Source organism: Dama dama, chromosome 26, assembly GCF_033118175.1.
Source record: "Dama dama isolate Ldn47 chromosome 26, ASM3311817v1, whole genome shotgun sequence".
In the NCBI taxonomy this organism is placed as follows: Eukaryota; Metazoa; Chordata; class Mammalia; order Artiodactyla; family Cervidae; genus Dama; species Dama dama.
Window position 1 is genome coordinate 55,973,826 of NC_083706.1, and position 21,195 is coordinate 55,995,020.

The window sequence follows — 21,195 nt, forward strand, 5'->3', positions numbered from 1 at the left end:
TGGAGTGGGTTGCCGTGCCCTCCTCCAGAGGATCTTCCCCACCCAGGGATCAAACCCAGTGTTTATCACCTGATTTGATATAATACATAAATAGAGTCTTAGACATGTTTCAGTTGTTATTTTATTCCTGAAAAGGACTCTTTAATATTTTCCTGTGTTTTTTAAGTTCATAATGTAAAATAATGAAACAATGGAGAGACAAATACATTTTTTTTTTTTTAACCTGGCATGTACCAAAAATATGTATGATATAGTCATCAACTTTACTAAAGTGTTCTTAGTTTTTATGCCAATTCTATTTGAGGAGACTTAGTTTTTTGAATTTTTTTTTTTCCAGTAGAGTTAGTGAAAATATTCTCAATAGTCATGTTTCAGTAAGGTTCACATTTCTTTTTTGACGGTTTCTTAACTGTTGTCTTGGTTTGTTGAAGTGTGAGCTCTCTGAGCACATGAACATCATTCGCTTCCTCACGGGGTGTCTCCGGTGTCCAGCACGGCGCCTGGGCTGTGGTCCCGGTCAGCCCACCTCACGTGCACGAGTCCCCCTCCCTCCATCCGCGCGGGGTGGCCGACAGGACCCCAGCCCTTTGTCCAGCCGGCGCCCAGAGGAGGTGGTCGGGGCAGAGGCAGAGCTGGCTCTGTGGGCGTGCCATCAGTGAGAGTGCAGGCGCCCTGGACTGGCCCTCAGGCCGTGTCAGAGTGGGCTCTGCTGGTCGCGCTTACAGCTGGGAATGGCGACGAAAGCTGCAGCAGACCAGCGTGCAGGGCGGAGTGCGCAGTAGCAGAGCTGTGGTGGCAGAGTTGGCAAATGCAGTTCAGGGTGAATTTCAGAGGAAACGCTGGTTAGTCAGGTGCTGGACGTCTGGCCGGGTTTTATGCATCTCGTTGGTAGCCCTGAGTGGGTCTCTAACAGGTGTGTGAGCACCAGAAAAGGAAGAATCTGGGTATCAGGTTGTTCCATCTGCTAAAGGTAGACGCTGCAGGTTTGCTTCTGGGTGGAGGCGAGGATGTTTCACCTGGACTTGTGCCTTTTGAATTTTGAACCATATGATTGTGTTACATACCTATTTGACTCGATGGACATGAGTTTGAGCAAGGCTCCGGGAGATGGTGAAGGACAAGGAAGCCTGGCGTGCCACAGTCCATGGGGTCGCAAAGAGTCAAGCGGGACTGAACAACAACAAAAGTGCAAAATGTAAAAAAAAAAACTGAAAGCTCTGGGAGAAGCACTGGTGTGTGTGGTCAGGTTCCTCAGGAGGACTTACCTCCGCCTTCGGGCCATGCCAGAGCTGCTGTCCTTGAAGGGAGAAGGGTGCTCCCGCCCTCCAGGCAGAAGCAGTGTTTACAGAATCCCTGTTTACAGAAAAACGACAGTTGTAGTGTGTGTCTGGCCCTTGAGATGACTGCTTTTGCCGAGGAGGGGGGCACGGACCAAGGAGGAGAAGTTGGCTCCTTGCACATTCCTTGCCTCCATTTCTGATTCTCCCCATGGCCCCCGGGCTCCATTCTGTCTCCGGCATCTGTGGCCCCTGTTTGGGGTACTCAGGACGCACCTGTGAAGGTGTCTCTCTCGTGTTATTCCTGGGGAGTGGTGAGAAAGGAGGGACTCGGAAAGGTGGCTTCTGCTTGTCTGCTGGCCGGTTTCTGCTACAGGGAAGTGGTGAGAAAGGAGAGGATGGGGAAGTCTGCAGCGCTCGCTTTCTTTCTATGTTTCTAAATTCGTGACTGGAATGTCCGTGTAAAAAAGTTTGTATCGTCAGTTTATTAGCTCACAAGATGCCCTTCAGAAGCATTCAGAATTTAAGAAGAAAGCAACTGTGCATTTTTCTTTCACCGCTAAACACATTTTTCTTGTTCTTCTGTTTTTTTTTTTTTAAGCATTGTAATTGAGACAGTTGTTCTTGATCACTAATTTGCTGCTTTTGCTTTCTTTATGATTCATTAGTGTAATTCTGTGTGGCCATATTGCATTATTCTGTTCTCTTCATTTTTAGTTAGTAGTTACTCAGAGTTAACGCATCCTGTCTTTACGGGATGCTCGCTGTGGCCCATGCTCCGCGCTGAGTGCCAGATGTGAAGAGACTGTTTCAGAGGCTGTCCTTGCGGGAGCTCGGGGGTGGGGGGTCAGGAAGCGGCCGCAGCGGCGGGCAGCGGGGCCGACGGCGCCTCTCAGCCGGGACTGACCCCAGGGCTGCCCGAGGTGTTGAAAGCCAGCAGAGTAACACACCCCTGGCAGGTCTGACGGAACCGGCCGGTCCAGGAAGGCCCCACACACTGGTTGCTTCCTTCTGGGTCAGCACTTGGAGGTGAGACAGAATGGCTCAGAAGAGGCCGCCGCTGCGGGACGCCCTGTGCGGGGTCTGTTTGTGGCGGAGTCTGTGGACCTGGCTTGGTCTCCTCTTCGCCTGATCTCAGGATTGCTGCAGGAGCTCGCAGACAGGAAACCTGTCATCAGCCTGCTACTGTGTGCACTCACAAGTCAGCGACCGTCCTGACGGCTTGTGTGTCCGTGTTCCCGCTGTTGTGGTCTGTGGGAGCTGGGATCATCCTGTGTGTGCTCTGGTGTGGGTCTGAAGTCAGCGAGCCTCTGGTGTGGCGGGGACCCGTGAGGCTGCTGTCCGGCCCAGGACCGCATCCTGGCGCAGCCGTGTCGGGCCTGAGGCCCGTCCCGCCAGTGCGCCGGGGCTGGAGTCAGTGACCTGCGCTAGCCGGGATGTGGGGGCGAGCGGCCTGGCCTCAGTGGGCAGGGGTCTCAGCATGTGTGGTCCCCCTCCCCCTCCTCCCTGCCCCTCAGGCCACCCCATCAGAGAAGTTCATGCACAGCCAGGGGGAACGTCTCCGCGGTTCCGGGAAGTTTAAAATGACACAGAAAGCTCCAGTCTCCATTTGTACTTCTCCCCACTTGCGCTCCACGGAGGTGAGCGCCTCACCGCCGTTCCTACAGGACTCAGCGCGGTGGCGGCCGGGTGGCGTGGGACTGCCTCCCTGAGTCTGCCCCTGGATCCAGGAGAGCCCAGGGCTCGCGTTTCCCCCTTGGGCGGTGTGCTGGGCTCGTGGGGAGATGGCCCAGTCGGGAGGCGCCTGTCTCCTCCCTGGTCTTCATTCAGCACCAGATGGGTCTGGGACCATGTGGCCGGGAAGCATTTTTTACGCAATAAGAAAACTTAGTGGGAACGTTGGTGTTAGTACCTTGTAGTGTAATAAACAGAAACTGCAACATTCATATCTTCATTTGTATTTTGTGTATCCAGTTAGTTAAATTGCATGATGTAAACCTGGGGAGTTCTTTGAAAAGAAACCCTGAGAACTGAGAGCAGGTGTGTCTTTTCAAAGATCGCCTGTTGTTTGCTTGCTTGTTTCAAATCACATGGCGAGAGCCCTCAGCTCGCAGTGAAGCCTATTCTCCTCCCGTAGATGGTTCTGACTCCAGAGACAAGCCAAAGCTCTACCGCCTTCAGCTCAGCGTCACGGAGGTGGGGACCGAGAAGTTCGACGACAGCTCCATCCAGGTGTGCGGGCGGCGGGCGGTCCCGGGGCGGGACTGTGAGAGCGGCTTGACGGTCGGTGTGGATGGCGTGCGTGCTGGACGGCGTGCATGCTCTCGGCTGCGGTGTGAGCGGCCTTCCTCCAGCCGTTCCCGGGCCCTGGCCTGTTTGCTTTTCTCCGGGACACGGGGCTGCTCTTATAGGGTGCTTCAGGATTAAGAAGAGAATACAAGCAAGAGCGCCTCGGGTCCCACACGCAGTGGGAGGCGCCGGGAGGTGGCAGGTGTCACGCCCGCTCAGCGCTGTGCTCGGGCTGGACTGGGCCAGGCCCCGAGTGTCTGTGAGTGAGGACGTTTGGCCCTCGCCTCCTGGGGCCAAGCTCGGCAGGCCGCGCACTCTCTGTGCCCTCATTGCTCAGCTGTGGAGCCACGGGGCTGAGGACCCGTGTCATTTTCCTTCTCCGTCCTTCCCACAGCAGAGCGATCAAGCGATCCATCCGGACGGATCCATTATCATCTCATAAGCACTCGAGATGACCGTATGCTTTCTAATGCAGTTATGGTACACCTTGCATCAGGCTCTTGGAAGCTAAAAATAAAATAGTTCTTCTGACAGTATTTAATTACTGTTTTACTATTTACTCTTGGGGGCAGTTCCCTGAAACCACCAAGAATCCAGAGTTTGTTAGGTTGTGTTTATCATGAAAGGGGGACTCAGAGTCTTAAAATTAAGTTTTAAATGCTCTATGCTTGACGGAAGCTCCTTGGCTTTTCCTTCCTTCCCAGTTGTTTGGTTCAGGCATTCAGCCCCATCACTGTGACCTCACGAACATGGACGGGGTGGTCACGGTCACGCCAAGAAGCATGGACGCTGAGACCTACGTGGATGGGCAGCGCATCTCGGAGACCACGATGCTGCAGAGCGGGATGAAGGTGCAGTTCGGGGCATCCCACGTGTTTAAGTTCGTGGACCCCAGCCAGGACCACACGCTCCCCAAGAGAACCGTGGACGGGGGCCTGACCGTGAAGGGCCCCAGACATAAGTCTGGGTAAGAGCACACGTGCCTTTGAGAACTCTGGAGGGCGTGATCATGCCGGAACAGATGCGAATTAGCCATGGACTGTGTGTTTTGTCATTTAATTTCTAAAAATTCAAAGTTTGTGGTCTGTGGTTCAGGTTCGTGTTGGTTTGGGTTGATTTCAGAGAAGAAAGAAAGGTTTTGACCTCGTCTTGAAATTGGAAGTTGTGGCTGGTTTTTTAAATTCTTTTTAAATTTTGTCTTTTAGCTGATACTCTAAAGCCATACTTTGTTACAATGTTCTGAATCTAGACAACTAAGGGTTTTGTTGAGGCGTATGTACCTTTTCTGTTACTAGCAATAAAAGAAAGGAAAGAAAAGAAAGTGAAGTCGCTTAGTCACGTCCAACTCTTTGTAGCCTACCAGGCTTCTCTGTCCATGGGATTTTCCAGGCAAGAATACTGGAGTGGGTTGCCATTTCCTTCTCCAGTGATAAAAGTCTTTTTAAAGGAATTTAAAGTGTTGTGGCTCCACCTAGTGCCTCTCTGAGGACCTGCGACCCAGGCCTGTGGCAGGAAAGGAAATGCTCATTGTCTGCGGGGCTGGGAGGAAGATGTCCTCTCTGATAGTAACTGTGTGCTGGCCCGTGGCTCTGCTGCTGGCGTTCAGGCCAGCAGCTGCGTAGCCTGCCCCCTGGTGTCGCATGCCCAGGCAACACAGGTCCGCCCTGGTCCCCGCCCGCCCTGGAGCCTCCCGGGGCGCGTGCTTCAAGCCCTGCCTGGGCTTTCAGTCTCCTCCTGTTGCCTCCTACCGGCTCCTCGGCGCGGGGCGTCCGCCTCTGCCTGCCCTCTCTCCTTCCTGCTGGCTCCTCGGCGCGGGGCGTCCGGCCTCTGCCTGCCCTCACTTGTCGCCACGCCTCTTGTCCAGCGGGGCTGGCTACTAGGCTTTGTGCTGTCTCTCTTCCGACGGTGTTCATTGTGGCATCTCTGTCACAAACGCAGTTCTGTAAGCTGCCTGTGTCCCCTGTTACAGTCAGTCTTGCAGTCTTGCTGGGATGTGTGTCTGTCTGGGAACTCGGCCTCCTGCTGCAGAGGGTCCTGCTTCACGGGGCTGCAGTGTCTAGTCTAGTCACGTCTCCAGATGAGCCGAGATTGTGTCAAGGTGGTGCTGCCGTGAAACTCAATCTCTAGTATCTTTTTCCTGCAAAACTAGTGGAAACTGCTTAGTAGTTGATTATACCAGTACTTATATGTACATCCATAAATAGAACAGACTTCTCATTTTTATAAAATTAGTATTACTGTTCTAATGTTAAACCATTACATAAACTTCAAGGTAAGCAACTCATGTAGTCTTTTTTACACATATCTATGTACACTTTTTAAATGAGATATAATTTACATGCTAGTTCAGGTGTGGGATGTACTGATTCAGTATTTGCACATACATGAAATGGTCACAATAAATGTAGGCGCTGTCCCTCGCCGTCAGAGTTACAGGAGTTTATTTCTTATATGAGAACACTCGGCATTGCTCTCTTAATGGCCGCTGAACTCTGGTCACTGCCCTGCACGATGCCCCCTTCCCTCTACTCACAAGCCCTCTGCCTCTGGTAACCACCAGTATGTTTGTGTCTATCACCTTGGTTTTTTGGTTATTATTTTTGATTGAAGGATAATTGCTTTGCAATGCTGTGTTGGTTTCCGCCACACGTCAGCGTGAGTCCGCCGTGGGTGTACATGTCCGCTCCCTCGGAGCCTCCCTCCCCTGTCCAGGTTGTCACAGAGCCGGGTTTGAGCTCCTGTGTCACACGGCAGGTTCCCAGTGGCTGTCTGTCTCTCCTTGGGTGATGTGCATGTTTCTGCGCTGCTCTCAGCGCGCCCCCCCTCTGCTTCCCCTGCTGTGTCCACAGATCTGTCCTCTGCGTCTCCACTGCCGCCCTGCACGTGGGTCCCTCAGCACCATCTTTCTAGATTCGAGATATATGTGTTTTAATACACTGTTTTTCTGCCTTGCACTTCACTCTGTGTAATAGCTTCATCCACCCCGTTAGCACTGACTCAGAATGCACCCCGTTATGGCTGAGTGATGCCCCGCTGTGTGTGTGCCCCAGCTGCTCTGCTCGTCTGTCCGGGACAGCTAGGTTGTCTCCGTGTCCCAGCTGCTGTAGACTGCAGCGATGCACGTTGGGGCACGCGTGTCTTTTTCAGTTTTAATTTCCTCAGGGTAATATGCTCAGTAGTGGGATTGTTGGGTCATATGGTAGTTTTATTCCTAGTTTTTTTTTTTTTTAAGGACTCTCCATCAGTTTACATTCCCACCAACGGGGCAAAGGGTTCTGTTTCCGCCACCCCCTCTCCAGCATTTATTGTTTGTAGATTTTTTGAAGATGGCCATTCTAACCATGTGAGATGATACCTCTTTATAGTTTTGATTTGCATTTCTCTAATAATGAATGAGGTTGAGCATCTTTTCATGTCTCTAATAGCCATCTGTATGTCTTCGTTGGAGAAATGTCTCTCCATCCACTTTTTGATTGGGTGGTTTTTTTTTTTTTCTGGTATAGAGCGGCATGAACAGCTTGTATATTTTGGAGATTAATCCTTGGTCAGCTGTTTGATTTGCTGTTATTTTCTCCCATTCTGAGGGTTATCTTTCCACTTTGTTTATAGTTTCCTTTGCTGTGCAAAAAGCTTTTAAGTTTAATTAGGTCCCACTTGTTTATTTTTGTTTTTATTTCCATTCCTCTAGGACATGGGTCACAGAGGATCTTGCTGTGATTTATGTCAAAGAGTGTCCTGCCTGTGTTTTCCTCTCAGTTTTATAGTTTCTGGCCTCACGTTGGGTAGAATGGACATTTTAGCTATATTAATTCTTCCAGTCCATGAACACAAATATCTAGTATCTTCCATTTATTTGTGTCGTCTTCCATTTCTGTGATGAATGTCTTAAAATTTTCAGTGTGTTTGTTTTTTACTTCCTTGATTAACTTTAGGTGCTTTATTCTTTTTGATGCCATTGTAAATTGGAACTGTTTTCCTGGCCATGCTGGCACCGTTGCCAGTTTGTGGAAGCAGCCTCTGTCTGGCCCTGCGGTCCCGCTGCGGCACTCGGGTTTTCCTGGCTGCGGAGCACGGGCCTCTCTAGTTGGGGCACACGGCTCAGTTGCCCCAAGGCATGTGGGGGTCAGTCTTTCTTCCCCGACCAGGAATTGAACCCATGCCGCGTGCATTGGAAGGCAGCCTCTTCACCACTGGGCCACCACGGGGGTCCCATGCATGGATGTTGAGTTTTAGTGGAATTTTGTTCTGTGTGTGTTGAGATGATCATGATTTTTACCCTTCCTTTTTGTTAACGTGGTGTACCACGTGGATTGACTTGTGAGTGTTGAACCATCTGGCCTTGCTGGGATCTGTCACCGTTATCTTCGTGAATGAGCGTCTCACTGCACTGTTATATTGGGCTGCTGGTGTTCTGTTGAAACGTCCGCGTCTGTGCTCAGCGGGACTGTTGGCCTCAAAGTCTCTTTCCTTGTGGTGTCCCTGCCTTGTTTTTGGCATCAGGGTGATGATGGCTCACAGAGTGAGTGTGAAAGTGTCGCCCCACCCTCTTCTATGTTTTGAAATAGTTTGAGCATTTGTGTTAACTCTTCTTTAAATGTTTGGTAGAACTCACCGGTGAAGCCATCTGGTCCTGGACTTTAGTCTGTTGGGAGGCCTTTGATTACTGATTCACTCTCCTTTCCAGTGATTAATGTGTTCAGATTTTCTATTTCTTCATGCTTTAGTCTTGCAAGATTTTGTTTCTAGAAATTTATCCATTTCTTCCGGGTTGTCCAGTCGGTGCATTGTTGTTCATAGTGGTGTGTTCTGCTGTGTCTCTGTGGTGTTGACTGTAGTGTCTTTTCTCTCATTCCCAGTTGACTTGAGTCCTCTCTGTTCCTCTCAGTCGGTCTAGCTGCAGGTTTGTTTTGCTCACCTTTTAGAAGAGCCGTCTCTTAGGGGCTTTTCCGTTGTCTTTTTAGTCCCTGTCTCATTTATTTACACTCAGTCTTCGTTTGCTGTTCTTACTCTGGTTCTTCAAAGGATGCATGATGTGTGTGTGTTCTTAGCTGCAGACTTGGGGTCTCTGTCTTCAAAGCCTTGGTGGTGGGGTATCCCCAGGACATCACAGTTGGTGTTGATGATCAGTGGGGGGTGATCGGTCTGGTGCTGTGTCAATGGACCCGCGTGTTCATCTCGTCCACATCCCTGAACACCATGTCATCATGAGCTCTGCCATCAAAGTCACGATAGAGTCACTTTGTAATTTTTCACATACCCAGAATGCAGTGCACATGGGTCCATGTTATACTGGAAAATTAAGAAACTCGCACAGTGGAAGAGCTTTTTTCTTTTTTTTTATGCTTCTTTTCAATTTTGTGTTCCTAGTTTTAAAAACTCTGATCTTGAGAGCATTCAGTATATGTTGGAAAAAACAGTTTATAAAGTTAGTATAGTTTTTTTTATTCGTTCGATTCATATTCTGACAGTAAAGTGATTTCTTGAAGATCTTTGAACACTGGGATATTTAACAATTTGTACTATGAAGAAGAGACTGCCTCTGATCATTTGAGAGCTGTTAATTCTGTGCCTTTCTTTTTTTATCTCAACAGAATTGTTCAGGAGACAACTTTTGATTTAGGAGGAGACGTTCACAGTGGAACGGCCTTACCTCCAAGCAAGGTGGGTGCTTGTCCGTCGCCGATGGGACTGTGTGAGCGTAGCAGGCGGCAGTGGCGAACCGCTGACCACCCCGCAGGGAAGCGTGGTGCAGGCCTTGCGGGGCCTGCCTGTGGGCGTTCTGCCTGCTCTTGTCTCTGGTGGTCCGCGGGAACGGCTGCAGAGTCCGGGATCTTCCGCTTCCTCTCCGGGCCGTGCGTCCCAGCCTTGTCCTCTGGGACCAGACTCCTCGCTCAGATCAGGTCACCCCAGAGGTCACGGCTGCTGCTCTTGTGACCTCAGCTTGGTCCCAGCTCCCGGCCGTCCCCTCCTCTCCGCAGTCACCGCGCTTGCCCGGGACCCTCCTCGCCTGCACTGTGCTTGCTGTGGGTAGCAGCCTGCCGCCAGGGAGAGGCCCCCCCCCCAACCTGGGGCCTGAGATAGCAGGTGTTTTCCTTCTCTAGGTATTGGCCCACCGCTGGGGAGAGGGCTCCCCTGCCCCGACCTGGGGCCTGAGACAGCAGGCATTTTGCTTCTCTGTAGTTGCTGTCTTGCTGCTGGTTCCTGGCGTGGGTTGGTTGGTGGCTGGGATATGGGGTAACTGAGTCTTTCCACTTCCCTGTCACTGTTTTGTAATATAAAAATCATACTACACGCTGTTTACAACATGCAGAAAAGTATCTTTTCAAAGCAGGCTGTGTAGCCTCATTTGGGGGTGATGTGAGGAGTAGGGAGATGGGTTCCGCACAGTGTAAATCTCTGCTTGGCGGGCTCAGTGCCTGCGCTCAGCTTCTACAGGGGTGTGGTGAGAAGTCTTGCAGAGATTTTTGCTGTGGTGAACTTTGACCCTAAATGTACTGGTCTGTTCTGATGGTCCTCCGAGCATCGGTTGCCTTCCCCACCGGCTGCAGGCTGCAGGCCACAGGCACTGCTCGGAGGGGCGTCCGTGCCCCCTGTGGGTGGCTGTGTGGGTGTCCTTCCTGTGTCGATGAAGGGCAGCAAGTGAGCTGGTTTCTGCACTCAGCTCTTCACTGGGTTTTGCGCTGTCATGAGTGAGCTTGCACATCCTTTCTTAAAACTCACAAGTGAAACAGACACCTGCATCTTCACACCGTGTGTGTGCCCTCTCCGCTGCATCCTGACCCAGGAAGCGCGTGGGGTCCAGACGCCGCAGGGGCCCTCTCTGCCCACGCCCCAGCAGCGGGTTCCGAGCCGCCGCCTTGCTCTCTGCCCGGGACGTGGGCTCTGTGCTTGGGTGCACGGCTGTGGCCCCTCCCGGTCTGTGCTGTCCCCCGGCCCCGCCCGTGTCCCCTGCGACACCAGGTGTCACGCGCGGTTGGCCGCGTGCTCTGTTTACACGCCTATGTCTCCTCGGCTCAGAGCACCGCCAGGCTGGACAGCGACAGGACGCCGTCCGCCTCCAGCACTGCTGAGCGAGGGATGGTGAAGCCCATGGTCCGCGTGGAGCAGCAGCTGGACTACCGCCGGCAGGACAGCAGGTGGGGCCGAGCCCTGGGTGCCTGAGGGCGGGGGAGAGGGGGGCACGGAGGGGGATGGGTCAGGAGTCCGCTCTCGAGGTCCAGCTGACACCTCTGGGATGTTGGCAGAACCTTACGGTTATTTCCTTTTCATGTCATCAAATTAAAAAAGAAAATGCTTCATCAACAATCGTATCTTTCCCTTTATACCTCGGCCATGTCTAGGTGAAATAGGAAGCAGTCTGAATTAAAATGTTTCTATGTTAAATGTGGTAGCTACTCTGTACAAAGGGAATTTTTAGAGGATTTTAATAATTTGGTAATTTTTATATTTAGATGAGCCTAGTCATTTTACCCATTTCTAGAAGTGCTCAGGCTTAAAATGACATTGAAGTCATGTGTTTGGGAGTCACGGAGTGCCCACCCGCCCTGTCTCCTGCTCCAGTGACTGACAAACGGGATGTCATTTCTTCTGCTGGTGGTGTTTTCGCGTAAATCCTTTGAACAGAGAGCTTGGAGCTTTTGTTACTTTCTTTTCTTAGGATTTTTAAGTATGTGTCACCTTAGTCAGTCGGAGTTCTGTTTCCCTGTGACTCATGGATGTTTTGGTGTGGGAGGGCAGATGGTTCAGTTCCGTGCTGAGATGGAAGCGGCACCATCAGCGGTGGCCCTGAGATTGTTGGCGGAGCCCTTCGGGCCCTCCCAGTACAGATCCTGCAACCAGGGCCTTAGTCAGGGCTCTCGGACCAGTTGAGTGACAAGCGGCCTCTGCAGTTGTGAAGTCTTGGCAGCAGAGGGCACTGTGCCTCCTAAGATTTTAATAGCATTCACCCCAGTAATTAAATATCTAGACTCCAATGGGAGCCTCATGTTTTTACTTCGATTTTATTGTGTGCTTTTGGTTATTATTCAGTATTTTTGGTGAATTTTCTATAATTAAGTATGAATTACATTGCAGTTTTTTAGCTGTAATAACGGGTGGTCTACTTTCTGTGTCCGTGCTTGCTTTTGGTAGCGTGTTCTAGAGTGAGATGTTCAGGATGGTGAGTTGGTGTCCTGTGCCGAGCACCTCCGTCTGGGTATAAGGTGATCGAGATGTATGTATCGTGGTTCTTAGCCCACAGGTATTTAAAGAAGCAAATAACCGAGATGGGGCAGGGGTAGGTTGATTGACATAAAGTCTTCAGGATATGAAAAATTAATAAATATACGCAGTTAATAAGAAAACGTAGTATGATAATATGGCATCAGAATAGCCATGTGATGATTAATTGTATGTCAGAAATTACTTTTTCTGTGAGCATATATTTTAATTAAATTTCTTGCAAGGTCATTTGTTTTGCCAAGACTTACTAAAATTTTACTTGAACTATAAATCTGTGTTACTTTGTTGATATGAAGACAGTAATGGAAATGTGGCTCTTCCTGGTTTCAATCTCTGTTTTTCGCATCTCTAGTTCTCTTCACTGGTTTAGTCATAAAATCTGAGAGGCTTCGGTGAATGATTAAATACTAATTTTAGTCAAGGAAGAAATCTTTCTGAATGATGGGGATAACTTTTAAAGTATCAGTGACACATTTTTTTAAAGTTTTCAGTGAGAATTTAAGTTCCTTATTTTTATTAGATTTGTTGAAGTGTTAAAACATTAAAAAAAATTGGTAAACTTTATCCAGGTTCATGTTGTGGGTATTAAGTTGAAAAATAAGTCCTTTGTCTGCAGTTATAGATGTTTACAAACATGGCAGTGTAAGAAAGATGTATTAAAAATAATTGAGCTTTAGAATTATATTATGTTTCTAAGAGCATTTTTATACCTGAAGTGTGGAGTTAAATCCAAATTAATAAATCATAGACTGGGTAATAACTTCGGAAGCATGTAATTTTGTGAAAAGAAGGTTTTGGTTTTTACTTGTGATGCCTGTAGTGGCTTGGATGGATTCCTGTTGTATCTTCCCCTTGTGTCTTTGGTGCGTGGAGAAGGCGGGCACAGTGGGACGAGGCTGTTGCTGGAGCTGCTGTAGATCTCCGGGCCGGGCCCGTAGCCTGTGGTCAGCTGCCTCAGTCACCCTGAGGTGCCGTCGCCGTGTGCCTGGGCAGATGCTGACGCAGTGCAGCCACGGGCTGGCCCAGTGGGGACCACCCACCTGATTTGACCGGGAGAGGCAGGCAGTGTCCGGCTGTTAGGGCATTTTTCCGTCTCTCGTGTGAGAGCTCAGTTTCAGGCTCAGCGAGGTCTGGACGTTCTCTTTCTCCCGGTGGTGTCTTTCCCTGTCACTTGAACCATCGTTGTCGGGTGCGTTCTCCTGACAGAAGCAGATACCCAGGAGCTGACCCGTGAGCAGCCGGGCTGGGATGACCCCCATTCCCTCACCCGCATGTTGGAATAGGCTCCACGTGAAAATGAGCCAAAGCTCTGTATACAGTATCGACTTTTAAAAATAGTTGCAGAATCTGCACTGTTTGTTGGGGTGCTTTTAGCTAATGTGACCTGGTTTTAAAAGATGGCCACTTTCCTCTTTCAGAACTCAGGATGCTCCCGGGCCTGACCTGATTCTGCCTGCAAGCATTGAATTCAGGGAAAGTTGTGAGTAATTTCACATTCCACTGGTAGTGAATTATCTCTTGTTCCATTTTTCCTCATCTGAGTTTTCATGTTTTTTTTTTCTTTTTTGAAATCTTTTCACAGCTGAAGATTCATTTTTATCTGCCATTATAAATTACACTAATAGCTCTACAGTCCATTTTAAGTTGTCACCTACATACGTATTATACATGGCATGTCGGTATGTATTGTCCAGCCAGTACAGACCTGACGTCAGCCCCGCGGAACGCACGCACAAAGTCATGGCCATCGTCAACAAGATGGTGAGCATGATGGAAGGGGTGATCCAGGTAAGTGCCGACTTGCAGGGCCACACCAGCCCATGACCATGGCGATAACTTTTAAATCAACTAAGTTAGTTTCTTTTTTAACATTTCATATTTGCTTACATGCTTGACTTTATCTGAATAATTTTTTTCTAAAGCAAAAGTTATATAAGCAGGATTTTAAATTGTATAGCTTTTAAAGTTGAAAGGAAATGTAAACCTTTCTTTTGTTTTCTTTTCTACAAAATTTAAGGGAAGAGAAAATTTGTTTGTGGTCACATAGTGGTCATGGAAAAGACCCTTAAAATTACACTAGTTGTGAGAGGGTGTTGAGAATTAAAAAGTAATTCACATATCGTAAAATAGACCGTTATAAAGTGAGTAGCTGGGTCGCATTCAGGGCCCTCAGCACTGTGCAGATGCCTGTGCCTGGCTCTGCAGGGTCCCCGTCCCTCCTGACAGACCCCTCGCCCACCGAGCAGCTCTCTGCATAGCCCGCCCTGTGGGTCCCTGACGACCACCTGCAGAATGTTTTCAGCTGCTGTGAAAAAGGACTCACTCTTTCACGGTGACCCCACCAGGCTGCTGGTGGTTGGCCTCTGGGTTCCCATCATGGGCGTAGGTGTCATGGGCGTGATGACATTTCTCACTCACAGTGAAAATCAGGCTCAACTTCTTTCGTAAATCAGTTTTCAAATTTCAGGAAATTAGCATATTCTCTTTCTAGAATGATTTGTTTCCTTTATTACTGTCTGCCTATGAAAAGTGAAGTCGCTCAGTCATGTCCGACTCTTTGTGACCCCATGGACTGTAGCCTACCAGGCTCCTCCGTCCATGGGATTTTCCAGGCAAGAGTACTGGAGTGGGTTGCCATTTCCTTCTCCAGGAGATCTTCCCGACCCAAGGATTGAACCCAGGTCCCCCGCATTGTAGGCAGATGCTTTACCGTCTGAGCCACCAGGGAAGTCCTATTTGCCTATAGTTGATGAAATTGGCATAACAGGTTTTCACACTTATAGGTAACTTGGAGATTTAATCTTTAAAGTCATTAAAATCTTTAAAATCTTTAAAGTAAATTTACAGACTTGTAAAGAAGTTTTCCTAAACCACTTGTCAGCATTATTCAGCTGTGACACTCTAGGTGCGTGCTCTCAAGCAACACGATTAGGTGGTTTGGCTGCTTTTCTCCTGTCAGGATAGTTGGAGGCAAGCTAACCTTTTCATCCCCTCAGAGCTGTCATAGAAGGCTTTTTTAACATTTTCCAGAAAAGGTTTCTCCTGTGTGAGTGGTTAGCCTGTGACTCTGAGGAGTTTAAGAGTCTTCCCCTGAGGGAGGAAGTAAATGAAAAGGAAGCTCGTTCTGTTTGGGCACCATCGTGTTACTCCTGTTATTTTATACACAAACGTGGATTTCCTTTTCAGCGGTCGTTCAGAGCTGCCGTCTGTCTCCCTCGTGCTTGGATTTCAGATTATGAAACTCCCATCAGCAGATGGAGCAGACTTCTGATGGGCTTTTCTTACTGGAACTGGCAGTGAAATCACATTTTTAAGGCTTTCAGACTTAAGATTTAGGTTCAGCGTGTGATTGAAAGAACCTTGAATTTTTAGGAGGAATTTTGGAATAATTAAAAATCTTTAATTTATAAGAAACCTACTTGCAAAAAAGCAATTTAATCCTTTCTAGTATAGAAATAATGCAAGTTTTTGATACATTTTAGAGTTCTCAACTCTTAGTGTTTTTGTTGGTCTTTCCTGTGTCTTCATCCTTAGGTCCAGGGGATTAGACTCTGAAGTCATGTAACTTTAGGTCATCTGAAACACACAGTGTCGTTCAGAGACGTTAGGAAGCCCATTCTTTGTAAATCTTTTAAAGAAATCAGTGTATTCATTTGTTCATTGCAACATCTTTTATACAGACAAAGTCTAGGAATTCCCTTAGTTTTTGTGCCAACGTTAAGAGTAGGAAGCCCACCCTTTATGCCCCAGATTTCCCGAGCTCCTCACAGCCACAAGGAGTGTGTAATGTGGAATAGCATAACTAAATGTCGTGCCCTCATGTCGTGCCTTCATGTTAGTGTTTTGATTTTTTTTTTAACGATCATGACTGTTTACGAGTTTCTTTCTCTCGTTCTGCTTGGTTTCCCCTCGTCTGTTTTTCTCCAGGAAGTAGACCAGGTTGATCAGGTAGGACATACTGCTGGGAGCCGATCCTAGCTGTGTTGGCTTAGCTGAGTTTCTCATGCTGCTTCCATGTCAAAGTACAAAACAACTGGACTGAGGCTCATAACACTCATTCAGCAGCTGGAACATGCAGTACTAAAATCCTTTTTTGACTGTGCAACCTTTATCAGCATTTCATAACTTTTGCTTAATGCACTTCAGTGTGGATATGAAATGACAAAAGTTCTGTTTCTCCTCTTTGTTGTTTATCCTTGGTTCCTATTCTTTGGATCTCATCTGAGGCTGCCTGGCCTGCTCATGTGGTCGGGAGATGATGCGATAGATCAGTACTTGATACCAAGTTGCTTGGTGTCCACGCCAGTGACTTCGAGTATCAGGGTGGCGGTGGGTAACCATGGATACGTGTGTGCGCGTCACAGATTACCAGATAAAGCGCAGTCTCCAATTTGGTGTTGTAATATTGATGGCTCTGTTCCCCACTGATGCAGTAAATTGTTGCTCACTAGAGCCATGTGTCTGTACCTGAATCCTGAGAAGTTGCAGTGGGGCTTACTGCCCATTGCTGCATCTGCACCCAAATTCCTCTGCAAGTATCTGGTATCTGTGCTCAGTACCCTGGCGAGAATGGGGAGGTACTGGTCTATCTTCGGCAGCTTTTCAGGAGCATTCCTTTCATTTGTGCTGTTTGTTTGTCCTGTGGCTGCTTACGGAGCTGCCTTCTGTCTGCAGAAACAGAAGAACATTGCAGGGGCCCTTGCCTTCTGGATGGCCAACGCATCCGAGCTGCTCAACTTCATCAAGCAGGACCGAGACCTCAGTCGGATCACACTGGACGCACAGGACGTCCTGGCACACTTGGTGCAGATGGCCTTTAAGTAAGAACCACTTCTGTAAAGACTTCAGTCATGCTTTCTCATTAAATTTTCAGAACTAATTTTAAAAATTTTTATTCACCCTAACTAAAGATAGATATCAAGAAGTGTAAATGTTGTTCAGTTGCTAAGTCGTGTCCGACTCTTTGCCACCCTATAGACTGCAGCACGCCAGGACTCCCTGGCCTTCACCATCTCCCGGAGCTTGCTCAAACACCTCATGTCCATTGAGTCAGTGATGCCGTCCAACCATCTCATCCTCTGCCGCCCCTTCTCCTCCTGCCCTCAGTCTTTCCCAGCATCAGGGCCTTTTCCACTGAATTGGCTCTTCGCATCAGGTGGCCAAAGTATTTGAGTTTCAGCTTCAGCATCAGTCCTTCCAATGAATATTCAGGACTAATTTCCTTTAGGTTTGGCTGATTGGATCTCCTTGCAGTCCAAGGGACTCTCAAGAGTCTTCTCCAACACCACAGTTCAAAAGCATCAATTCTTCAGTGCTCAGCTTTCTTTATAGTCCAACTCTCACATCCATACATGACAACTGGTAAAACCATAGCATACAGACCATTGTCAGCAAAGTAATGTCTCTGCTTTTTATTATGCTGTCTAGTTTTGTCATAACTTTGCTTCCAAGGGGAAGTGTCTATTAATTTCATGACTGCAGTAACCTTTCACAGGGATTTTGAAGCCTGAGACTGGATGCCATGATCTTACTTGTTTTTTGCCTTTGTTTTTTATTTTTCACTTTATTTTTAATTGAAGGATAATTGCTTTATAATATGATTTGATTTCTGCCATACATCAGCATTAATTAGCCATAGGTGTACATGTGTCTCCTCCCTCTTGAGATATCTTAGTTTTTTTTTTTGTTTTTTTTTTTTAAGAAAATATTTTATTCAAAAATTTATTCTTCTGCTGTGGTCTTTATGGTATTTTAAGGTATTGATTTTCTTCCTTATAAAACACTGAACTTATAAAACACTATGTGTTCCTTATAAAACACTTTTTTGCTGAGAAAGAATTAGAAAATGAAAGAGAACAAATCCTACAAAAGAGTTGCATTTGAAGATACAATATGTGAGTGTTGTTGTAAGGGTCTTCCTTATAATCAGTGTTTTTACAGATGACTTTTCTTTTTTTTTTTTCCCCAGTGGGTTTTGTCATACATTGATATGAATCAGCCATAGAGTTACACGTATTCCCCATCCCGATCACCCCTCCCACCTCCCTCTCCACCCGGTTCCTCTGGGTCTTCCCAGTGCACCAGGCCCGAGCACTTGTCTCATGCATCCCACCTGGGCTGGTGATCTGTTTCACCATAGATAGTATACATGCTGTCCTTTTGAAACATCCCACCCTCACCTTCTCCCACAGAGTTCAAAAGTCTGTTCTGTACTTCTGTGTCTCTTTTTCTGTTTTGCATATAGGGTTATCGTTACCATCTTTCTAAATTCCATATATATGTGTTAGTATGCTGTAATGTTCTTTATCTTTCTGGCTTACTTCACTCTGTATAATGGGCTCCAGTTTCATCCATCTCATTAGGACTGGTTCAAATGAATTCTTTTTAATGGCTGAGTAATATTCCATGGTGTATATATACCACAGCTTCCTTATCCATTCATCTGCTGATGGGCATCTAGGTTGCTTCCATGTCCTGGCTATTATAAACAGTGCTGCGATGAACATTGGGGTGCACATGTCTCTTTCAGATCTGGTTTCCTCAGTGTGTATGCCCAGAAGTGGGATTGCTGGGTCATATGGCAGTTCTATTTCCGATATCTTAGTTTTTGAAAGTTGATTTTCAAGCCAGCTTTTTCACTCTCCTCTTTCACTCTCATCAAGAGGCTCTTTAGTTCCTTTTCACTTTCTGCCATAAGGGTGGTGTCATCTGTGTATCTGAGGTTATTGATATTCTTCCTGGCAATCTTGATTCCAGCTTGTGCTTCATCTAGTCCAGCATTTCACATGATATACTCTGTGTAGAAGTTAAATAAGCAGAGTGACAGTATACAGCCTTGATGTACTCTTTCCCAATTTGGAACCAGTCTGTTTTTCCATGTCCAGTTCTAACTGTTGCTTCTTGACCCACATACAGGTAAGATAGTCTGATATTCCCATCTCTTTACGAATTTCCCACAGTTCATTGTGTTTCACACAGTCAAAGATTCTCTCCTAGTCAATAAAGCAGAAGTAGATGTTTTTCTGGGATTCTCTTGCTTTCTCTATGATTGAATGGATGTTGGCAATTTGATCTTTGGTTCCTCTGCCTTTTTCTAAACGCAGCTTGTAGATCTGGAAGTTCTCAGTTCACGTACTACTGAAGCCTGGCTGGAAGGATTTTTGAGTGTTACCTTACTAGTGTGTGAGCACAACTGAAGCATAGATAGCTCCATGCAGAGTGTGTTGGTTTAGTAAAGTGAGTTCAGTCAGGTGTGTTTCAGGAATCCTGAGAGGAAAACTATTACATACATGTTGTACATGGAAAATATTTCCAAGCAGTAGAGATTGTTTTCCCTATGTGATAGTAGCAGGGCGTCATGCTGCGGTTATTAAAGCTGTCAGTGTTTTTCAGGTACCTGGTTCACTGTCTTCAGTCAGAGCTGAATAATTACATGCCCGCCTTTCTGGACGACCCTGAAGAGGACAGTCTGCAGAGACCAAAAATAGGTTAGGCCTTTCTCTTTCTGCTTCAGCCCCTCCTTCCCACCTCTGCGTTTACCTTCATTTTAGTATTTGCGGTCTGAGGGGCGCTTATTTCAGTGTCCGCAGTCTGAGGGGTGTGGTCGTTTTAATATCGGCGGTCTGAGGGGCAGTCGCTTCAGCATCCGCGGTCTGAGGGGCGGGTGTGATCAGAGCCCACGGGACAGTCCTGCTGGTGTGGGGAACCCCCTTGTGTTCCATGCAGGAACAGCTCTCACCTTGGGGGCCCCGCTGGGGCTCTCGGTTGGTGTGGTGGACACTGGCGTGAGGCTGGATGGCCAGGTGTCGAGCAGACGGGGACAGGTCCTGGGCGCTGACCACGAGCCCTCTCCCCTCACAGACGACGTGCTGCACACGCTCACGGGCGCCATGTCCCTGCTGCGTCGCTGCCGGGTCAACGCTGCGCTGACCATCCAGCTCTTCTCCCAGCTCTTCCACTTCATCAACATGTGGCTGTTCAACCGCCTGGTGACCGATCCCGAGTCGGGTCTCTGCTCCCACTACTGGGGCGCCATCCTCCGCCAGCAGCTCGGGCACGTGGAGGCCTGGGCCGAGAAGCAGGGCCTGGAGCTGGCGGCTGACTGCCACCTGAGCCGGATCGTGCAGGTGGGTGGGGCCGGCCGTGTGGTCCCCAGCGTCTCTAACTCCCCTGGGGTGTCTCGGCACCTCCCCGGGGTCTTCACGTGCGCTTAGGATAACAGTGGTGTGCTCTTCTGCCTGGGCCGTTCTAACGAGGTACAGCAATTAGGTAGCTTAAACAAAAGAAGCTCATTGTCCTGGAAGCCAGAATTTTGAGACTGAGGGCGGGCGCACTGGTTCCCGGACAGAGAGCATGCCCCGGCTCCTGAGCCTTGCGCTGCCGCCACTGGTCTCCAGCGTCCCGCCTGCGCCTCCGTCTTCAGGAGGCCTCTCTCAGGCCACATCTCTAACCCAGCGTCTGCCTTTCATAGGGACCCCAGACCTACTGACCTCGGTTAACTTGATTCCTTCCCTCAAGATCCTTTCTCCAGATGAGGTCACAATCCAAAGTTTACCCCAGGTTTACCCCCTGAGGCGTGGAGTTTCACAGTGTGAATTTCAGAGGACACAGTACAGCCCATAACAGGTGGTGATCAGCAGAGTAAACACCTAGAACCGTGAGGTGTGTTTCGTAAAGCTATATACACTGAAAGATAAACTCTGATTTAAAAATGGATGATAGCTGGCACTTTAAAGATACAAAGAATAAAATGGATAACCAAAAGGACCTCCTGTATAGCACAGGGAACTCAGTATTCGGTAATAGGCTAAATGGGGAAAGAAATTGAAAAAGAATAGACTCGTGTGTATGTATAACTGAATCATGTTGCTGCCCACCTGAAACTTGAACACCCCACTGTTGGTTGGCGGCACTCTAGTGTGATACGGAGAGTTAGCACCCCGCTGTCGGTCGGCAGCACTCCAGCGTAATACGGAAAGTTAAGACGACAAGCAAGGTAACCCCAAAGCAAAAACCTATAGTAGAAACACAGACAAAAGAGAGAGGACTGTGAACACCCCCTCAGAAACTCATCACATCGGCAGGAGGAGGGCAGGAGCAGCAGAAGGGACACGGGACACACAGGAGCCTGGTCCTCGCGGGTCGCCCGCTCTGGGGGTTGCCTGGTGCTGGGAGACTAGGCCCTGGCCTTGTGCAGTTAAGGAAAGGAGTATCTGTAAAACCTGTTTGGTAATTTTTAGTGTGTAATTTTGTATTTTTTTTCTCAATCTCTTAAAGAGATACAGTGTAGAGATTTCTGCCCTTTTACTTTGTTTGAATCTGCTAGTTATTAGAAAGGTCATTACAATGTTATTACATTACAATGTTTTATTCAGACCTTAGTAATGGTAATCTGAATGGTTATGTAAGT

General features: G+C 48.1%; 1 protein-coding gene across 14 annotated transcripts in view; it reads left to right on the top strand.

Moving 5' to 3' along the window:
- AFDN (afadin, adherens junction formation factor) overlaps positions 1-21,195 on the top strand; it is a 110,269-nt gene that overhangs the window by 53,049 nt on the left and 36,025 nt on the right. For 9 of the 14 annotated variants that reach the window (XM_061130507.1, XM_061130510.1, XM_061130520.1 and 6 more), the window contains 10 exons: positions 3,415-3,509; positions 4,271-4,533; positions 9,158-9,227; positions 10,584-10,702; positions 13,205-13,266; positions 13,369-13,574; positions 15,714-15,734; positions 16,461-16,606; positions 19,179-19,273; positions 19,647-19,912. In XM_061130507.1, the coding sequence (XP_060986490.1) occupies positions 3,415-3,509; positions 4,271-4,533; positions 9,158-9,227; positions 10,584-10,702; positions 13,205-13,266; positions 13,369-13,574; positions 15,714-15,734; positions 16,461-16,606; positions 19,179-19,273; positions 19,647-19,912 (1,343 nt within the window). The remainder of the gene's footprint in view (positions 1-3,414; positions 3,510-4,270; positions 4,534-9,157; positions 9,228-10,583; positions 10,703-13,204; positions 13,267-13,368; positions 13,575-15,713; positions 15,735-16,460; positions 16,607-19,178; positions 19,274-19,646; positions 19,913-21,195) is intronic. The other 5 variants (XM_061130512.1, XM_061130514.1, XM_061130513.1 and 2 more) reach the window with 1 other exon arrangement.